The sequence below is a fragment of the Rhincodon typus genome, chromosome 13, assembly GCF_021869965.1.
Source record: "Rhincodon typus isolate 14 chromosome 13, sRhiTyp1.1, whole genome shotgun sequence".
Lineage (NCBI taxonomy): Eukaryota > Metazoa > Chordata > Chondrichthyes > Orectolobiformes > Rhincodontidae > Rhincodon > Rhincodon typus.
In genome coordinates, this window is record NC_063344.1 from 31,255,442 (window position 1) to 31,273,198 (window position 17,757).

The 17,757-nt window shown below is 37.8% G+C and overlaps 1 protein-coding gene across 1 annotated transcript in view; it reads right to left on the reverse strand.

Moving 5' to 3' along the window:
* Positions 1-308: 308 nt before the first annotated feature.
* The window catches only part of chrd (chordin), a 30,424-nt gene continuing 12,975 nt past the window's right edge, over positions 309-17,757 (reverse strand). Inside the window, exons 11-23 of the mRNA XM_048604789.1 lie at positions 17,041-17,147; positions 16,668-16,784; positions 16,427-16,583; positions 13,027-13,268; positions 11,236-11,349; positions 10,584-10,790; positions 10,377-10,470; positions 9,449-9,499; positions 5,398-5,501; positions 4,547-4,649; positions 4,018-4,172; positions 2,678-2,771; positions 309-1,689 (exon numbers count right to left, since the gene is read on the reverse strand). Of these exons, the coding sequence (XP_048460746.1) occupies positions 1,607-1,689; positions 2,678-2,771; positions 4,018-4,172; positions 4,547-4,649; positions 5,398-5,501; positions 9,449-9,499; positions 10,377-10,470; positions 10,584-10,790; positions 11,236-11,349; positions 13,027-13,268; positions 16,427-16,583; positions 16,668-16,784; positions 17,041-17,147 (1,628 nt within the window). The 3' untranslated portion in view covers positions 309-1,606. The remainder of the gene's footprint in view (positions 1,690-2,677; positions 2,772-4,017; positions 4,173-4,546; positions 4,650-5,397; positions 5,502-9,448; positions 9,500-10,376; positions 10,471-10,583; positions 10,791-11,235; positions 11,350-13,026; positions 13,269-16,426; positions 16,584-16,667; positions 16,785-17,040; positions 17,148-17,757) is intronic.

The following is a 17,757-nucleotide window of genomic DNA, read 5'->3' on the forward strand; positions in this document are numbered from 1 at the left end:
AAAATCTGGAACTTGCATCTTCCCTGTGGCTTAGCACTATACGACTGCGTATGTACATCAACTATTGGAGGGAAGGGGTGGGATTGGGATTGGTGGTGGTTGAAATGGTTGGGAACAGGATAGGGCAATTGGTCTGTTTAATCTCTGAGTTTCTATTTATCACTATTTCTTCAATATTCCATTTGTTTTTCTATTCTTTATTGATATTCTGTTTTCTTCATGGACAGCCTCTCTTTCAAAACTGAAGGTTGACTCTTTTTTATTATGCATGATTAACTGAAAAGTCAACAAACAGAAAACAAGACTTCAAATATACTCCAGCACTGAGGTGTGATTTGCTTTCTATTTTATCAGTAAGTACACCATGGCATTCTTTCATTAAATAGAAATATATTGAGGAAAACAATGAAAACTGAAGCACTGACATTATTTACATTCCGTGGCTTCACCTACAGCAGTGTCCAGTCATTATTCACATTGATACAGTTACATACAGCACAGGCAGGGAGGGCACACTTCCATTTTAATGCTGTGATTTACACTGAATGTTAGTAGGTGGGCCTCAGGCACAGTCCTCACTAATCCTTCTTTATTTTCACCACACTCAATCTATTTCATAGTTAGACTTAACACTCTCAACAAAAGCCTCCTTCCAGAGGTTTACAAATGAAGTCTTTATGAGGAATTTATGAAGAATGCAGCTGGTGCTTGCTGACGGTGCGCATGTGAATCACCTCGTACACATAAACTAACACATCAATTATCTGACACTTTCATCCCTTGGCTTTCACATACGCAAATGGCAATCACAGAAGCATATCTCATCTACAGTGAAGGCAAAGAGGATCAATTGTAATGGAGATCAAGTCACGTGAATGAAACAGCTTCCTCCACTTGGAATTTGCAACAGAAACTTATCAGCAAATTGTTAAAAAGCACAAAAAAATCACTTTCTTTCACTCACTGTGTTCTGAGTCTCCTTCCCAGGAAATCCCTCATTGGATAGAGTTCACACTCCCATGTGATTCTCTTGGCTTTAATAATATGATTGTCTATTTGCATTTCAAGAAACATTTAACATACAGATGAGAAGCACAAAGTTTTCTCATTTGAAAATAAAAATGGCTAACAATATACAAAAAAATCTATTCCTTATTTATCAATGTCACTTGAATAGAGGGACAAATGATTGATCATGGGTCACTGAGCTGCTTTAGAGATGGATATGTCATCTTTAGCCCATCCATGCAACTTCTGAAAGCTCTTCCAAACTGAGCTTCATGTAACTAATAGGATTCTTGCAGGTTGTGACAATGTTCCTTCAAACAAGGACCAGAGTACGAGGTAAACAATTATGAATTCAGTATGAAGAGCAAATCACAGACTTGCTGATGGTGTTCAATATCTTGGTTTTCCTTTGATTAACTGCACCAAACACTGAATCTGCTGAGTGTGCTTAAATTAACCATTTTTCTTCATTGGGCTTTCAAATGAAGTTCTCAAAACCCCAGATTGAGCAACTGAAGAAGACATCATAGCGTACTGCTAATCACATGCATACTCTGTCCATTGATGTGTGCAATGCATTCAGAAAAGATGAGTCCGACTATGGTTTGGAACCCCAGCTACTTTTCCCCTTCTTTCGGCTTTTTAAATTCTCTCCATCTTCATCATAATATGAAGTCAGATCTAAAGATAAAATAGATACTTAATGTACTGGAAAAGGAGTGCTGTAGGTAATATTTAAAGGTGCCTAGCCAAAAACATTAAGCAGACCATTATTAATGACAGATTGAGAAACAAACTAATTTCAGTGCTCGCATTTCAACTCTTCCAGAGTTGCTTTTTACTTACAACACCTCATCAAGAGAAACTCTTGGCTCCTGTACTACTTCAAAGGCATTTATGAATTAGATGAATAGTATGTCTTGGCCAGCCTAGTTACAGCTTAGATATCTTGTAGGTAGATCTGAGAAATAGCAATGTGGTTTATCCCGCAGGCAGTTATGCAAAGTAAACCACAAGTTCCATTTCTTCCTCTGACATTATTCCTACCCCTTGAAGAAATAAAATATGATAAATTCAGCAATTAGAAAGATTAAAGACCATCTATTCACTGGATCCTTTGATTATAGCCAAAGTCATTGGTTCTCTGTTTATCTCTGATGAATAATGTACATGGAATATTCTGAAATACATTTAATATGTTGTTGTTCCATAAGTGCCAAAGCAAATGATTATGATAGAGCCATGTGACCTGCTCCATGCGCAACTTACGTCTCTACAAAGGCATAGGCAATACTACCTATGACTTTCAAGGTCATTGTGACTCATACTTTTACACAACTGGCCTTCCTAAGTTACAGTCCGTGTGATCAGTGGTGTCTCACAGTTTGTAGTCCATCATTGTGACAGAAGGTTATTGAACAAAGGTTCAATACCAGGAAGAATCACTACATCATATTCTCCATACATGAAGTGAACAATCAATACCAGAGATCACCAGCCTTTGTATCTATTGCAAACTTCCTCTGGGTGCAAAATGAAGTGGACTGAACCCATGTTGTCTTGCATGCTCTCAATTATCAGTCCGGCACTTTTCTGAATCAAGCTCCTGTAATGTGGCTTCAGAAGTGTTTAACAGAATACAATTGACTTCAAATCTGCTGAACTTTACCTTCACACTCTGGACAACACTTGTGTCGTCGCTTTACAATGTTCTCACATGTTAGTACTGGACACTTCTCTCGTTGGCACTTTGTGGACCCTTCCTAAAATGTCAAAACAAAACACAATTATTGGCTTTTGCTGTATCCTTGCACTGTTTGATAAGTTACATCAGTGATTCCATTTTTATTCTTAGTTGCATGTCTAACAAAATCATTATCAATTTTGGCTCAGCAGTAGCACTATTGCAATTGAATCAGAGAATTGTTGATTTAAATCTGGCTCCAGAGACTTAAGTGCATAGTAAGTGCAGTACTGAAAGAGCGCTGAATTTTTCCACAAGCTGTCTTTCAGATAAGTTGTTAATCTAGGATCTGTTTATCTTCTCAACTGAATTTAACTGATACCATGGCATTATTTACTGATTTACTGTACAAGATTTGTGCATATACTGTGCAATTTATTGTGACAAGATTTACTGATTTCTCTCCTGATTTTTGCCAAAACAAATGATCCTGCTCTTTGCTTTTTGTGGAATTGTGCTATGCATTAATTAGTTCCTATATTTCCCCTTTACAACAATGATTACATTTCAAAAGTACTTCATTGACTGTGAACTGTAGCATGAAATGTCTATTGAAAGACTTTTTTCTGAACTTTTTCTAAATAAATGTCAAAAATGATGTACGATAATACTGCATTTCAACTAGCTTAGAACCAGTGAAATTTTTAGAGCATCATTACCCTCTGGTTTTCTTTTTCCTGTTAGTTTACTTCCCTTTGCTCTCTTGAAGATAGATACCAGCTAAAGCTATGGGTCAGTCCTCTCCAGGGTTTCTACCAATACAGCTATTAATCAGATAGAAAAAGGTACAAGAGTGGCTCTGTTTTTGATTTCCTCTCTTTTTCAGCGAGGATGCTGTGTTATTTTGTGTCTTCAGACATCAGTATGGCTAATCTCAGAAACTGAATAAAGTGGGAACTGAAACAATGCCCTACCAATTCAGTCTGACACTGTGCACTGATGCTGTAATGTATCTTGTCTAGTTATTATTTCTACCAATTGTTGCTGATTATTGAACTAACTTACAGAACTAGCAAAAAGCATTCTTGAAGAGCTTATTGCATAGAACTTGCATAGAACTTGCATTATAATTATACATCTCACAGAAAATTGTAGAACTATATAATTCATTATCTTACTTTTCAAACCAATTGAACAAATACATGCCTTTGATTCAAAATACCATTTTCATAAATTCTCTGATAGTAACTCAACATTTCAAGCAATATCAGCACTTTTGATGTGGTCTGAGGTATACGATTCTTAATGTTAAATAGAATACCTACATCACACCAGCAAGTAATGCATTTCATTTCCCCAAACGGAGGAACTTCAGGATGCCATTTATTATTGTTCGTATATGTATGACGCCCAAATTTGCAGGGCCTGGGACCATCAGCCTGCATCATGTCTGTATGGTCAAAAGGGGTAATCTCTGTAACTGTGGTAAAAAAGCAAATTTCAGAAGAAAATTCAGGGTATCTATCCACAAAAATGTACAGTTTATTCAAGATGGGCAATGTATGTGGGTACTTTGGGGTACGTTTTATTATGTTGCTGATGTTGCCTGTCAATCATATTTGAGAAAATGTTCATTCAGTAACCATTAAACAGTTTTATTTGATTAATTTAAATCTCAGGAGCTAGGTACTTTAAAAATCTTTTATTGAAACAGTAACGACAGTTCAAAAGTAACTTATCAGCTACAAAACACTTTGAGATGTCCTGTGGTTGGAAAAAGTTGTACTTAAATGCAAGTCTTTTTCTAACTTACATAAAAGATGGTAGAAAATTAAATCTATACAAATTACTAACCTGGGCACTCTTTGCAGCAATCTGATGCATTCTTTCTAACAGGTTGGCTACACGGTAGATAAGGGCATTGAACCTTCTCACAGTGAACTTCCCCAGTAGCCCCCTATGAATGAAATATTAAAAAAATTATTAAATTAAACATAACCTTTATAATAATTGTCACATATATCAAAAACATTCACACATAATTTGAATTATTTTGCTGCTTTTTTACTAAAATTATGACTCTCAGAGTCGACACACTTGTTCATTTCATTTCTAATTAATATATTCAAATAACTGCTTACCACAAGTTACCTGGAATAGTCCAATTTTATTTTCTAAAAAATTAAAATACATTGCTACTCTTCAATACTCCCAAAGACATACACTTAATGGAGTACTGGGATATAATTCCCAGGGCTTCTGCATTTCCTTTAATTACTTCAGAATCCCAGGTTGTAGAGTAATAGCGTAATATAGCCTAAGGGTCCTGGTATGTGGTCTCCCCTTAGCTTAATTTATATAATTTTTTTTATCCATTACAATATTGCACATTGTACTTTCAAACATCTTCACGTTTCATTATATCACCAATATCCTGCACTTTAGTAGAACACTTGAACGCTCATGACAAATGTAAAAGGAGCTCCTGCCATACTTTCCTTGACATGATAGCAGCTGAGCAGGAGCAGCTCAGAAGAATGACCTCACCATTATGTTCACCAGGTAGATGTTGCTGAAGTCAGAATAATTGGTAAGGTCATTCACTTGCTCTTTCAAAATATTGTAAAGATAGAATTCTCTTTTTTATCGGACAAATCCTCATCTGGTTTATAAAAGCTTGTAAGAGTCAAAAGAGGGCCCCCTACCTTACAAGTGCACACTGCACATTTCACATATCCAAAGGGTGGTACAAATGGATGCCAGGTAGTCCCAGCAGGATGCCATTTCTTGTCCCCATCAAAATAGCAACCTGAAATATAATGAGTTGGATAGTTTATCAGAAGAACTGAAGCTTTATTTGGTCTCTCTTGGATCACTGCAAAACTACAGTAATGGCTTTTACTATTCCTTTTGCATAGCTCTTTAAAATAAAACTCCTAGAAGTGGTTGCTGAAACTTTCTAGAATTAATTTCAGAGTCTTCTCCCAATTTGCAAATGTATTTGTTTCGCCTTCTTGTAAAGTAATCCCAGGGTGATAAAGCATTGCTGTTTGAATGTAACGTCAGCTTTGCAACCTGTTCCCATCCCTGTGCTAATGTTTGGGTCATTGGGAAAATGTATGTGAATAACAAGAGTATTTTGCCATTGGAGACTGACTTGATTCTGCCCCAAGTGGGATCAAGAAGAAGAGAGGAGGCTGGCACCTGTACTGCACCTTTCTCTAAGGTGTAGTTTAGAGATTCATCATGTAGGAACTACAGCCTAACTTTGCCCATTTGCTACCAGTCCATGGCACCATCCTTTGGGACTCGCAAATGTTGACCTGTTTCACCACATATTTATTAATCAACAGATTAAAACATATGTTGGAAAAAATATTGACTGAAACAAAGCAAAAGATGAAGTAGGAAGAATTCTGCCCATTGCTTCATGGTGCCATGGAATTGTTTCAATGATGAGAACAGCATGTCCAGGACAGTCTTCCCACACTGATCCCAGATAAAAACTACTTAAGGAACTCTTCCTACTGGCATGAGGGGAGACTTCTCAGTGAAACTGACGGCCACCCTGCAGGCTCCATATGGGCCACAGACAGCCCCCTAGTAGTAAAAGTTGCTGTTTGCAAATACTTCATTCCACCCATCCTAACCAATGAACATACCTTCATTGGGCCTTACCTAACAAGTCCCGGTGACTTTTATGTCCCTTATCTAGGTTCCAGGATTAGGCCAGGTACAATCCCAGAATGACCACTGCTCCTGCTAGAATAGAAGAGCAGCTAGCCCTTTGATTGGTTGGCTGCTCTAGGAGCTGAAAGAATAGGAGCCCGAGTGCCAAGTAGTTAATTGGCTAGGGTCACAGAATAGGATCAGAGCTTCTGAAATAGTGAGGCTGGTTTGACCTCGGCTGTCGGCATGCTGTCTCCCTCACCATCACCAATGAAATCCTGCCCAGTGAATGCTTCATGATAATCACTTGGTAGTGTCACTAGATTATAAAGCAGCCACAGTGATTGGATGATAGCAAACATGAGTATTCAAGAATGTTGGGAGATAGTAAAATAAGGACCTACAGGCCCTTAGCCTGATATCAGTCATTAGAGAAATGATAAAAGTTATTATTAAGGAGGTGATGATATGGATAACAGGTTAAATGAAGGAGAGGCAGTGAATGGAGTTTATCTGGATTTTCAAAAGATATTCAGTACTACATAAATGTTATTACACAAGATAAGGACTCATGGAGTTTGAGTAATTTATTGCATTGGATGGAGGACTGGCTAATTGTCAGAAAGCAAACACTAGAAAGAAATAGAGATAGTAGGAACTGCAGATGCTGGAGAATCCGAGACAACAAGGTGCAGGGCTGGATGAACACAGCAGGCCAAGCAGCATCATAGGAGCAGAAAGGCTGACGTTTCGTGCCTAGACCCTTCATCAGAAAAGGGGGAGGGGAAGGGGGTTCTGAAATAAATAGGGAGAGAGTGGGAGGCGGATAGAAGAGGGATAGAGGAGAGGATAGGTGGAGAGGAAACAAACAGGTTGAAGAGGTGGGGATGGAGCCAGTAAAGGTGTGTAGGTGGGGAGTTAGGGAGGGGATAGGTCAGTCCAGGGAGGACGGACAGGTCAAGGGGGCGGGATGAGGTTAGTAGGTAGGAGATGGGGGTGCGGCTTGAGGTGGGAGGAGGGGATAGGTGGGAGGAAGAACAGGTTAGGGAGGCGGGGACGAGCTGGGCTGGTTTTGGGATGCGGTAGGGGGAGGGGAGATTTTGAAGCTTGTGAAATCCACATTGATACCATTGGGCTGCAGGGTTCCCAAGCGGAATATGAGTTGCTGTTCCTGCAACCTTCGGGTGACATCGTTGTGGCACTGCAGGAGGCCCAGGATGGACATGTCGTCTGAGGAATGGGAGGGGGAGTTGAAATGGTTCGCGACTGGGAGGTGCAGTTGTTTATTGCGAACCGAGCGTAGGTGTTCTGCAAAGCGGTCCCCGAGCCTCCGCTTGGTTTCCCCGATGTAGAGGAGGCCACACCGGGTACAGCGGATGCAGTATACCACATTGGCAGATGTGCAGGTGAACATCTGCTTGATGTGGAAAGTCTTCTTGGGGCCTGGGATGGGGGTGAGGGAGGAGGTATGGGGGCAGGTGTAGCACTTCCTGCGGTTGCAGGGAAAAGTGCCAGGTGTGGTGGGGCTGGAGGGGAGTGTGGAGCGGACAAGGGAGTCACGGAGAGAGTGGTCCCTCCTGAAAGCAGATAAGGGTGGGGAGGGAAAGATGTCTTTGGTGGTGGGGTCGGATTGCAGATGGCGTAAGTGTCGGAGGATGATGCGTTGGATCCGGAGGTTGGTGGGGTGGTACGTGAGGATGAGGGGTATTCTTTTTTGGTTCTTATTGCGTGGACGGGGTGTGAGGGATGAGTTGCGGGAGATGTGGGAGAAAGAAATAAGCAGTTTCAAGCTGGCAAGCTGTAACTAGTGAATTGCCAACAACCTCTGTTATTCACAACCTATATGAATGACTTGGATGCAAATGCTGAGTAATATATTTAAGATTGCTGAGAACATAAACTAGGTTGGATTGCAAAATGGGCAGAGGACACAAGGAGGCTGTAAAATGATATGAACAGGGTTCACTGAGTAGGCAAAGAATTGACAGTCAGCACATAATATAGAGAAATATGAGTTAATTCACTCTGATGGAAGAGTGGGAAAGCAAAATTTTGTTTTAAATAGTGAGGAAATTAAATTCTAATGTTTGGAGAGATTTGGGTGTTAACACATACGTAACACAAGTTAGAATGCAGGAATGACAAACAATTAGGAAGGGGAAGAGTTGTCCTTTGTTCCAAGGGGATAGAGTACCAGAGTAAGGAAAACTTGGTAGAATTATACAGGGCTTTAGTGAGACCATATCTGGGGCACTGTGTACAGTTTTGGTTTCCTTAGCTAAGGAGTTATACTTGTATTGACGTTCAATAAAAGTTCACTAGATTGATTCCTGCAATGCAAAGGTTGTTTTGTGATAATTGAATGAGTTGATTGGGCCTATAGTCTTTAGAGTATAAAAGAATGGGAGGTGATTTAATTAAAATTTATAAGATTCTGAGGAGGGACCTTGAAAGGATAGGACACTGAGAAGTTGTTTTCCATAGTGGAGAGTCTAGATCATGGGAGCATAATTTTAGGATACAGATCATCATGTAAGACTGAAGAAGGAGCGAGGCTCTGAAAGCTTGCGTTTTCAAATAAACCTGTTGCACTATAAACTGGTGTCATGAGATTTCTGACATTTAAGACTAAGACGAGGAAAAGGTTTGTCATTCAGTAGGTGGTATAGTTTTGGAATTTTCCACCACAGAGGACTGGGAATGTTCACTGAGTATACCCAAAGCTAAGGCAATTTGATTTTTGGACTCTAAGGGAATCAAAGGACATGGAGACAGAGGGGAATAATGGAATTGAAGTTAAAAAAAAGCTGTGATTTTATAGAATATCAGAGTAGCCCTGAGAAGCTGCATGATCCTACTCCTAATTCTAGTATTCTTATTTTTTTAAAATAGATAATTCCACTAGTCCACTGTCCAAGAGCCCTATACCTTTCATTGCTTCAAACATTAATCCCCCATATTACTCTCAATTACTTTGCAGTTTTCTGCCGTTGCCTCAATAAATATTAATTGTTTACTTAACACCAGCATATCCTTGATTGAAAATTAATACATTCATTTTATAATCAAATTATATTGGCAGTTTACCTTCAACCTGCTCAACTTCTGTTTTCTTTAAATCTTTTGTTTCTGCTTTATCTGTCAGGATGATATTAAACAATATCAAAACCAAATAAATATCAGTCTTATTACTATAGTCTAATAAAAACAATTTGGGGAGCTATGAAATGAATTATATTCCCTGGTTGTCATATCATTTTGTGTTAATGTAGATTCCATCTTTATTCCCCAATGAGAGTTCACTGAGTCAGCATATTATGTGGCAGCACACATCGCAATTGAACTTTGAATACTAAAATCTCAATAGTGTGCAACATAAAGTACTTAATTAAGTTGTAATATGTAGATATGCAAAGTAATTACACTAAATCATGATTTCAAATCTATGAATACCATCTAAATAAAAACCAAAAGAACTGTGGATGCTGTAAATCAGGGGAAAAGAAAACAGAATTTGCTGGAAAAGCTCAGCAGGTCTGGCAGCATCTGTGAAGAAAAAATCAGAGTTAACGTTTCAGGTCCGGTGCCCCTTCCTCAGAACTACCATTTGAACACCACTATTTGTTTGACAAACCACTCCTTTCACTGACTTTCTATTTGATGTTACAAGTCACATGACTGCTTCGCTGCAAGTACACAAACTCTTCTACTGGACTTAAATATGCTCCAATTTTTAGTAAGATTATACAGCCTAAAAATATAATGCTGGCAGACACAGTTTCTGAAATACTTGCATTCTAATTTAGTAGAAGGACTAAATAATCGATTGCAGGAGAAACTCATGGAATAACTAATGAAAAAATCCAAAATGTAATTGATTGTGGGGTATTGATTAATATTTAAATAAATAGATAAATTACAAGAGTCCAGCTATTTCTTTTTCTCTGTTGTACTCAGCATTAACAGTTACTGTTATCATGCCTAGCACATCACTTCCAACCAGTTTAAATTATACCTTTGCAAACAGGACAGCATTTATCTTCAACATGAATGATTTCTGAACAGTTCAGAGGAACACATATGATAGGGTCACATATTACAGTCCTTTTCTGAAATAGAAACAAAATGCGCACAAGTTGAATGAATTGGGTTCGGCTAAAATGAATCAAAATAAATCAAAACTAATTCTTTGCGTCACTCAAGCTGACTTTCATTATGTCACCTGGCAACTACAGATGGAGCACTTCCGGTCATAGTTTGGTGTCCATTGAGACCCATGTGCTCGCTGTTGCCCTTCAAAAAAACATGAATTTGGATCCTTCTTCAACTCCTCTGGATCAGGTTTAATTTCCTGAAAGAGGCTTTCTTCATAATCAGTTTCTTTAGGTATAACAAATCCTTTCGATTCACACTCGTTTTGAATCAGCACCTGAAGAGAATGATAGTTTCAATAAGACCAACAATAATTTTGAATTTTGAACCCTGTCAGTAGAAGATACACAATATATATCATGATTGAAATGGGCTTATTCAATCACTTGGAAAAACTAACTGGCTTTATCCAGCTGATTGCTTTATTTAAATGTAGATTTTCATGGTGAGATATTTCAGTGATCGTATTACGGAACAGAGCCTTTGTAAAATATATCTACATTACCTTATTATTTATTATGCATAAATGAGTGACTTTTGCAAAAGTCATTAACCAGGATTCAACTGAATTACTGAAAATTGTGCTAAAATTTGAGGAAGAGTCAACAACTTGTTAAACATAGTGGATACTTCTTTAAGCTGATGTTTCTTTAATCTGCCATAGCAATGTTCTTCTATACATTGTTCACACTTTCAAGAATAAAGGCAATTTTTTTACGTACCGGGCCTCGTATTTCTCCTTTGGGATTAAGCTTCGTACTAACTTGTATAAATGCAGTTCCTCTGTTAAGATGTCTTAGAAGCTCAGTGCTGATATCCTTTAAGATTCCTTGAGCCTAAATAACCATAACAAAGTAAATTCATTAGGTCAATTGAGAAAAATATCAGCATGTCAAAGCATGACCAATGATTAGTTGTGGTACTTTGAAATTTAAAACTATCACAAAATAATTATTCCAAACCCTAGATTGATGTAAACGTGATTTTGCAGAAAGGAAACGTGAAAAACAATTGCCCCATTTAGGAGTCAAACATGTGTCATTTGAACATGATCACATAAAAGTAAGAGCTGTGGTCATTAAAATGAGGTGTGAGATGGAGTAAATATGGTCTTTTAGGAAAGGTTGAATCAATCGGGTTTATGTTGTCACTGAGAGTTAGTAAAACATCTGCTAGACTACTTTGATTGCCAGATCAACACTGTGGGCTACAAAAAAATTCCCATCTGTTGATATAAGGTGAGTAGAGTCTTTTGCTGACATTTTCCAGGGGGTATTATGTCACTATGAATACTTGGCTGAATTTAAAAATCTACAATTATCTTTGCACAGGGCTCTGGGTTTAATGGATAGTTTAAGGATCAATCTCTTTGTGAGTTTGGAATTTGTTTTTATAGGGATTGAGCACAATAGCTTTGAATGGGTTTCATGAAGTTAAGATATTTTCACCACCAAGTGTGTATGAATAGTAGCTGTATTAGTTTATTTGGTTCATCTCTACATGGCTCTTGAAGTCTGTCCACAATAGGTACTGAGTGAGTGGCAAAGGAGGTGGCACAGGAGCATGCTGGATCATTGGAGAGGAACATTCCTTGGCATGGAGAGGCTAAGAGAGATGGCTTAGGATGTGAAGGGGTATGAAGGGTGAGAGGTAGAAGGCCTAACAGCTTTTAAAACAACTGGGGAAAAAACCCCATAAAATGAAGGCAGGCCTTGTAACCAACTTGCCTGCCCAATGAGCTCCCTAGGATCTGCTTCTAGGGTTGTGTAGCTGACTTGATCCTATCCATACCACCTGAGAATGAAAATTTTGTCTATTGGAGCTCTTTAAACCAAGATTGGATGGCCAGTTTGGGAAATTTTTTGATGGACCTACCCATCTAAGTGGCAAAAATCTAGGCCATTCTGTTTGCAGAGGCTAAAGTATATATGTAGATGATCAGGACCAAAGGCCCAGTCACTTTATAACAGAATTAGAATTATAGTTAGTGTCATAAGACAAATGAGAAACACATTCATTTACTATTGAAATAGAACAGTTTCTGCTTTCTCATTCATATTTCTTTTATCCTCTTCTGAAGCTGTTCACCTTTGGCTTGGTGTGATCCTTCAAGAACCTAAAGATGTTCTGATCTTTGTTTACTAATGTGAGAATCTTTATAAAGAGTCTTGGCAAGTGTTTCGTGGCTCGAATCCGTTCTCAACAGATATCTACAACTGATTTTTCTTGCAGCGTGCTGGATCTAGATTTGGAACTTCAGCAAATTTGGTTCTTTTATGGATGCTCAGTCAATATTAACACCTGAACCACTGCCCAAACTGAGATCAGCAAAATTAGAACTGATCAAGAATCAAAAGAATAATTTAAGATATTAATTGCACACTGTTACAGTTGTTGAATAACTTTCTGAACCTCATGAGAGTTCAGCCTCTAGTCAAATCTCCTCTCTCCCAATTACATGGTTACATGGTCTTTCGTTCAAAAATTAAAATACTATTTAAACAGTACTGTACCTCTGATCCATAAAAGCCTTTAAGGAGGCGTTTGTGCTCCCCACTGTTATCATCCATTTCCCCAATCTCAGCAAATCCATGGAGATGTGCATTAATTGTAATATCTTCAGCTTTGCTGAGCCCTGCCACAACTATCTCATAATGCAGGTGGCAATGTTCATCCAAGGATACCCACGCATGTCCTGCCGAGCCAGCCTTTATAGGGGGCACCACAAATTGTCCAGCCAGAGGAACTGGAAGCTCTGCAAAGGACAGATTCCTTATATTAGTATTTCATGTTGAGTGTAATCACCAACACATTGAACTTTGCAGTTTCTATTGTACAGCCTAGGACCTGTCACCAGAACTAAAATCAGGGCATACAATCAGTAAGCACAAAAAATAAAAGAGACTAAATTAAGAAACACAAAATGCCAAAAGGTTTACAACAATGGTTCCTGTAATGAGGTAACTTCAGTTACATGATTTGATTGGAGAAACTGGGGTTGTTCTCCTTAGAGAAGACAAAAAAAGAGGATATTTAATAGGGGTGTTCAAAATGTTGAAGGGTCCAGACAGAGAAGATAGGGAGAAACTGTTCCCATTAGCAGAAGGGCCAGGAATCGGAAGACATTGACTTAAAAGTGATTGGCAAAAAAAACCCCAAAAATAACAAGAGGGAATAGATTTTTATGCAAAGGGTGCTTAGAATCAGGAATACAATGTTTGAGACATTCAATGTTAGCTTTTAAAATGGAATAGGATAAGCATTTGAATTGAGAAAGCCTAAAGGGCAAAGGAAACCAGCAGGAGACTGAGGTTAGCTATGTTGCTCTTGCAGAGAGCTAGCCAAGCTCAATGGGCCGCAGGACTTTCTTCTGTGCTATAATGATGCCTCATTCTATAAAAACAGTACAGATTTTGTGGTATCTGAAAGAAAAGTACAGTAATGTTATGATTTGTGACCTCAATCAAGACTGATTGCTTAAGAGAACCCATTACAGGCTCATTAAGAGACTTCCATAACTATATCAATTCTGATTAAGCCTTTTGTCTGAACACACAAATCTGCTTTCTTTAAGAGTTAACTGTGCACTATGCAAGACAGTAAATTTTAACAAAAAGTCAATATATTCAACAAGTTGCTGAAACCTACCATCTGGTTCGTGGCTGTGAAATAGTAGCTCTGAAACATCCTTACTAACAAGAATTCATCTAGCCCATTTTTTAAAATGTCATGTTGCTCTATTTCACCTCTCCCTGCTGATAATCTATTCCGTGTTTCTATCATCTTCCATTGAAAATGTTTTGCCGAAATCCTTTGTTTCCTTCTGACACCCTCAACTTTGAGCTGTACCACAAAATGGTAATTTTCCTGAATTTAATTCTTCCTTAACGTGGAAAAATTTAAAGTTTCAAAGGAGTCTTCTTGTTCTTCTCAAGAAAATTAAGTCTTAAGGCGGATAATCTTTTCTCATAACTTAACCCTAAATTTAGGAACACAACTTGTAGGTCTTTGCTAGAATAAAGTAATATAATAATTTTAAGTTCTTTGCGTAATGCAGAAACAAAAACTGAACATTGTACTCCAGGTGCCTTCTCACCAAAAGCAAATATAACTGCAAAATAATCTCTTTTGACTTCCTAATTCCATAACTGAATGGTTTATTTAATTACCAGATTGTCTCTGAACTGCTGATGGTCAAATGATTTGGGATTTTTTTTTGCTAAAAAGACTAGACAAATACATGTTACTGTTTTTGTTTTAATGTTCCATTCACCAAAGTACTAAGTTCCCTTTCTTGATCTGTTATTTAAAACATATTACCATTTAATTACAAAACAGAAATTACTGGAGAAAGAGCTCTGATGAAGAGTCACCAGACTCAAAACGTTAACTCTGTTTTCTCCCAACAGGTGCTGTCAGAGCTGTTGAATTTCTCCAGCAATTTCTGTTCTTGTTTCAGAATTCCAGTATCCCCAGATTTTTGTTCTATTTTATCATTTAATATGTTGTCAACATTCTTACTTGAGTCATAGAATCATAAAGTCATACAGCATGGAAACAGACCTTTCAATCCAACTGTCTATGATAACCAGACATCCCAGTCTGACCTACTCCCATTTACCAGCATTTGGCCTATATCTGCCTAAATCCTTTCTATTCATGTAGTCATCCAGATGCCTTTTAAATGTTGTAATTGTACCCACCTCCACCACTTCCTCTGGCTGCTCTTTCCATACATGCACCACCCTCTGCGTGATAAATTTACCTCTCCGATCTCTTTTAAATCTTTCCCCTCTCACCTTAAACCTATGCACTCCAGTTTCAGACTCCCCCACCCTTGGGAAAAGACCTTGGCTATACACCCTATCCATGCCCCACATGATTTTATAAACTTCTATAGGGTCATCCCTCTGCCTCCGACGCTCTGGGAAAAAAGCCACAGTCTATTCAGCCTCTCTCCATAACGCAAACCCTCCAGTCCCAGTCACATCCTTGTAAATCTTTCTGCGCCCTCTCAAGTTTAACGACATCCTTCCTATAGAAGGGCAACCAGAATTGATTGTGGTATTCTAAAAGTTTTCTCATCAATATCCTGTACTTCTTTTACTCAAAGTCATTATAGTGCACTTTCTTGTGTTAAATGCTTCTGCCACCTTCTGCCCATTTACCAGCCTGCAAAGATCTTTTTGGACTATTGCATATTAGCTATTAGCATTGACACCTGTAGACTTCCACAACCATCCATTTCCACGTTTTTCAATAAAAGCTTTAAACAGCAAGAACAGTGACACAGATTTGTGGGACTCCAGTGAAAGCTGGTTAGTACTTTGATATCCCTGTATGCACCATCTTCCATTTGTTGGCTAACTTTTGCCCACTCTCAGTGCACCACAATGCTTAACCATTTTTCATAAAATGAATCAGAGTGTGTCATGTGGGATTATATAAAATGTCTTTACAGAATCCAAATTGATCATAATGATAAAAATAATAATGTCTTCTATTCAGCAGAATTGTAACTTTCTCATTAGAAATCCAGTGAATTAGTTAAGAGCGGTTTACCCTTTCTGAAAGGATGCTAACCAGCTTCTGCACTTCGATATGATGCCTTATCAAAGCTTTGAATATTATTTCCCGTAATCAAGAAAAGGCTCTCTCATTCGAGGTTACAATTTTTGCTATTTTTGTTAAGAAGACATGAATCAAATGCAGAAGATACCTGATTATAGCATTTTCAGTTTTAAAAAAATCTGATATCACAGGATTCCTGTAATAAATATATCTTTGTATAAAATTTCTCACTGATTATATTATTTGTTTTGAATTCATGGCAGCTACGAAGTGGCCACCTAGTTGTCCGCTCTCAACTGAACAGCTGGAGATGTTTATAAGATAAGATTTCATTTTCTTTACCATGGTATCTTGCTTGAAGACCACTGTAGAGTAAAGAATTGATTTGCCCTCTTAACTCCCCCTCTTCGTATTCCTTTGTCGCAATATTGATAAAAAGTTCATTCTGTAACAGCATATGTATGTCTCTAGCATTCAGCCTATTGCTAACTCCAGTTGCCTAAAATCACAAAAGAGGAAGTTAGAATTTAAAGCACCAATAATTGTTAATCAATGGCTGCGCACTCTTTTCAAAAGTACTTACAAAACTATTCCTGTAGTCAGAAGTTATGTCATGCAAAATATTGCGTTTGTTCTTGCGCCGCGGTTTAGTTTCAATTGTGAGTCCTATGACTTCACTGGTTGTACCAGCTACTTGTACCTATCGTAGAACAACAACTTGCCATGATTATTTCCTGTAATGCTTTTACTTGGTTATGTTCAAATATGTAGAAACATCTTCAAGTAAATTTCAAAGAATAAATAAAGTGAATGCTAATGATCTTTCTATAAATAACACAGGAAATACATTACAAATTAAAGGGAGAATCCACGTCATTAGAAAACTCTTTTTTCAGTTTTTTAAATGCTGCTTCTTAGACAATAAAAAGGAACAAAATGCAGATTTTTGTTTTTACCTGGAATTGTAGAGTACCATTATCATGCAAAGTAAATTTTGCTGAGCCAACAGCACCAGTTTTGGTTGGTGTAAGAGCATTTCCACCTGATAGTACGCTCTGAATAGCTAGTGGAAGGAATTAAAATCAGTTTTTTTTATTTAAATCAGACTGAGTATATTCAAAGATTGATGTACAACATATACAGAAGAGTACTACAGTAGAAGATTGTTTAAAAGCATTGAATTGATTTGAATCATGCAAGAATTTTTAAATTAATTGGGGCTAAGCTTCTGTGACAGCAAGTTGTTTTTCCTGTTCATTGTTCTTCTGTAAACCTCCATCCATTTCTTAAAGTTTGGTTTTGATGGAGAGATCCATCCTGCAGTATGGCCAAAAAAATTCTCCAGACTTTCTCGCGTGGAAGGAGTGAGATTTTGAAAAATAATCAAAGTTAGGATTCATTTTTGCACTGATTGCCAGTTTGTTTGTTTACAAACAAGAATTACTATATTTAAATACTGATTTACTATTACAAAATACATTAGAATATGAAAAACACTATATAAACACAAGCAAAAAAAAAGAAAGAATTGTGGATGCTGGAAATCAGAAACACAAACAGAAATTACTGGAAAAACTCACCAGGTCTGGCAGCATCTATGGAGAGAAATCAGAGTTAATGTTTTAGATCCAGTGATTCTTCTTCAGAAGACTATACCCTTCTGAAGAAAGGTC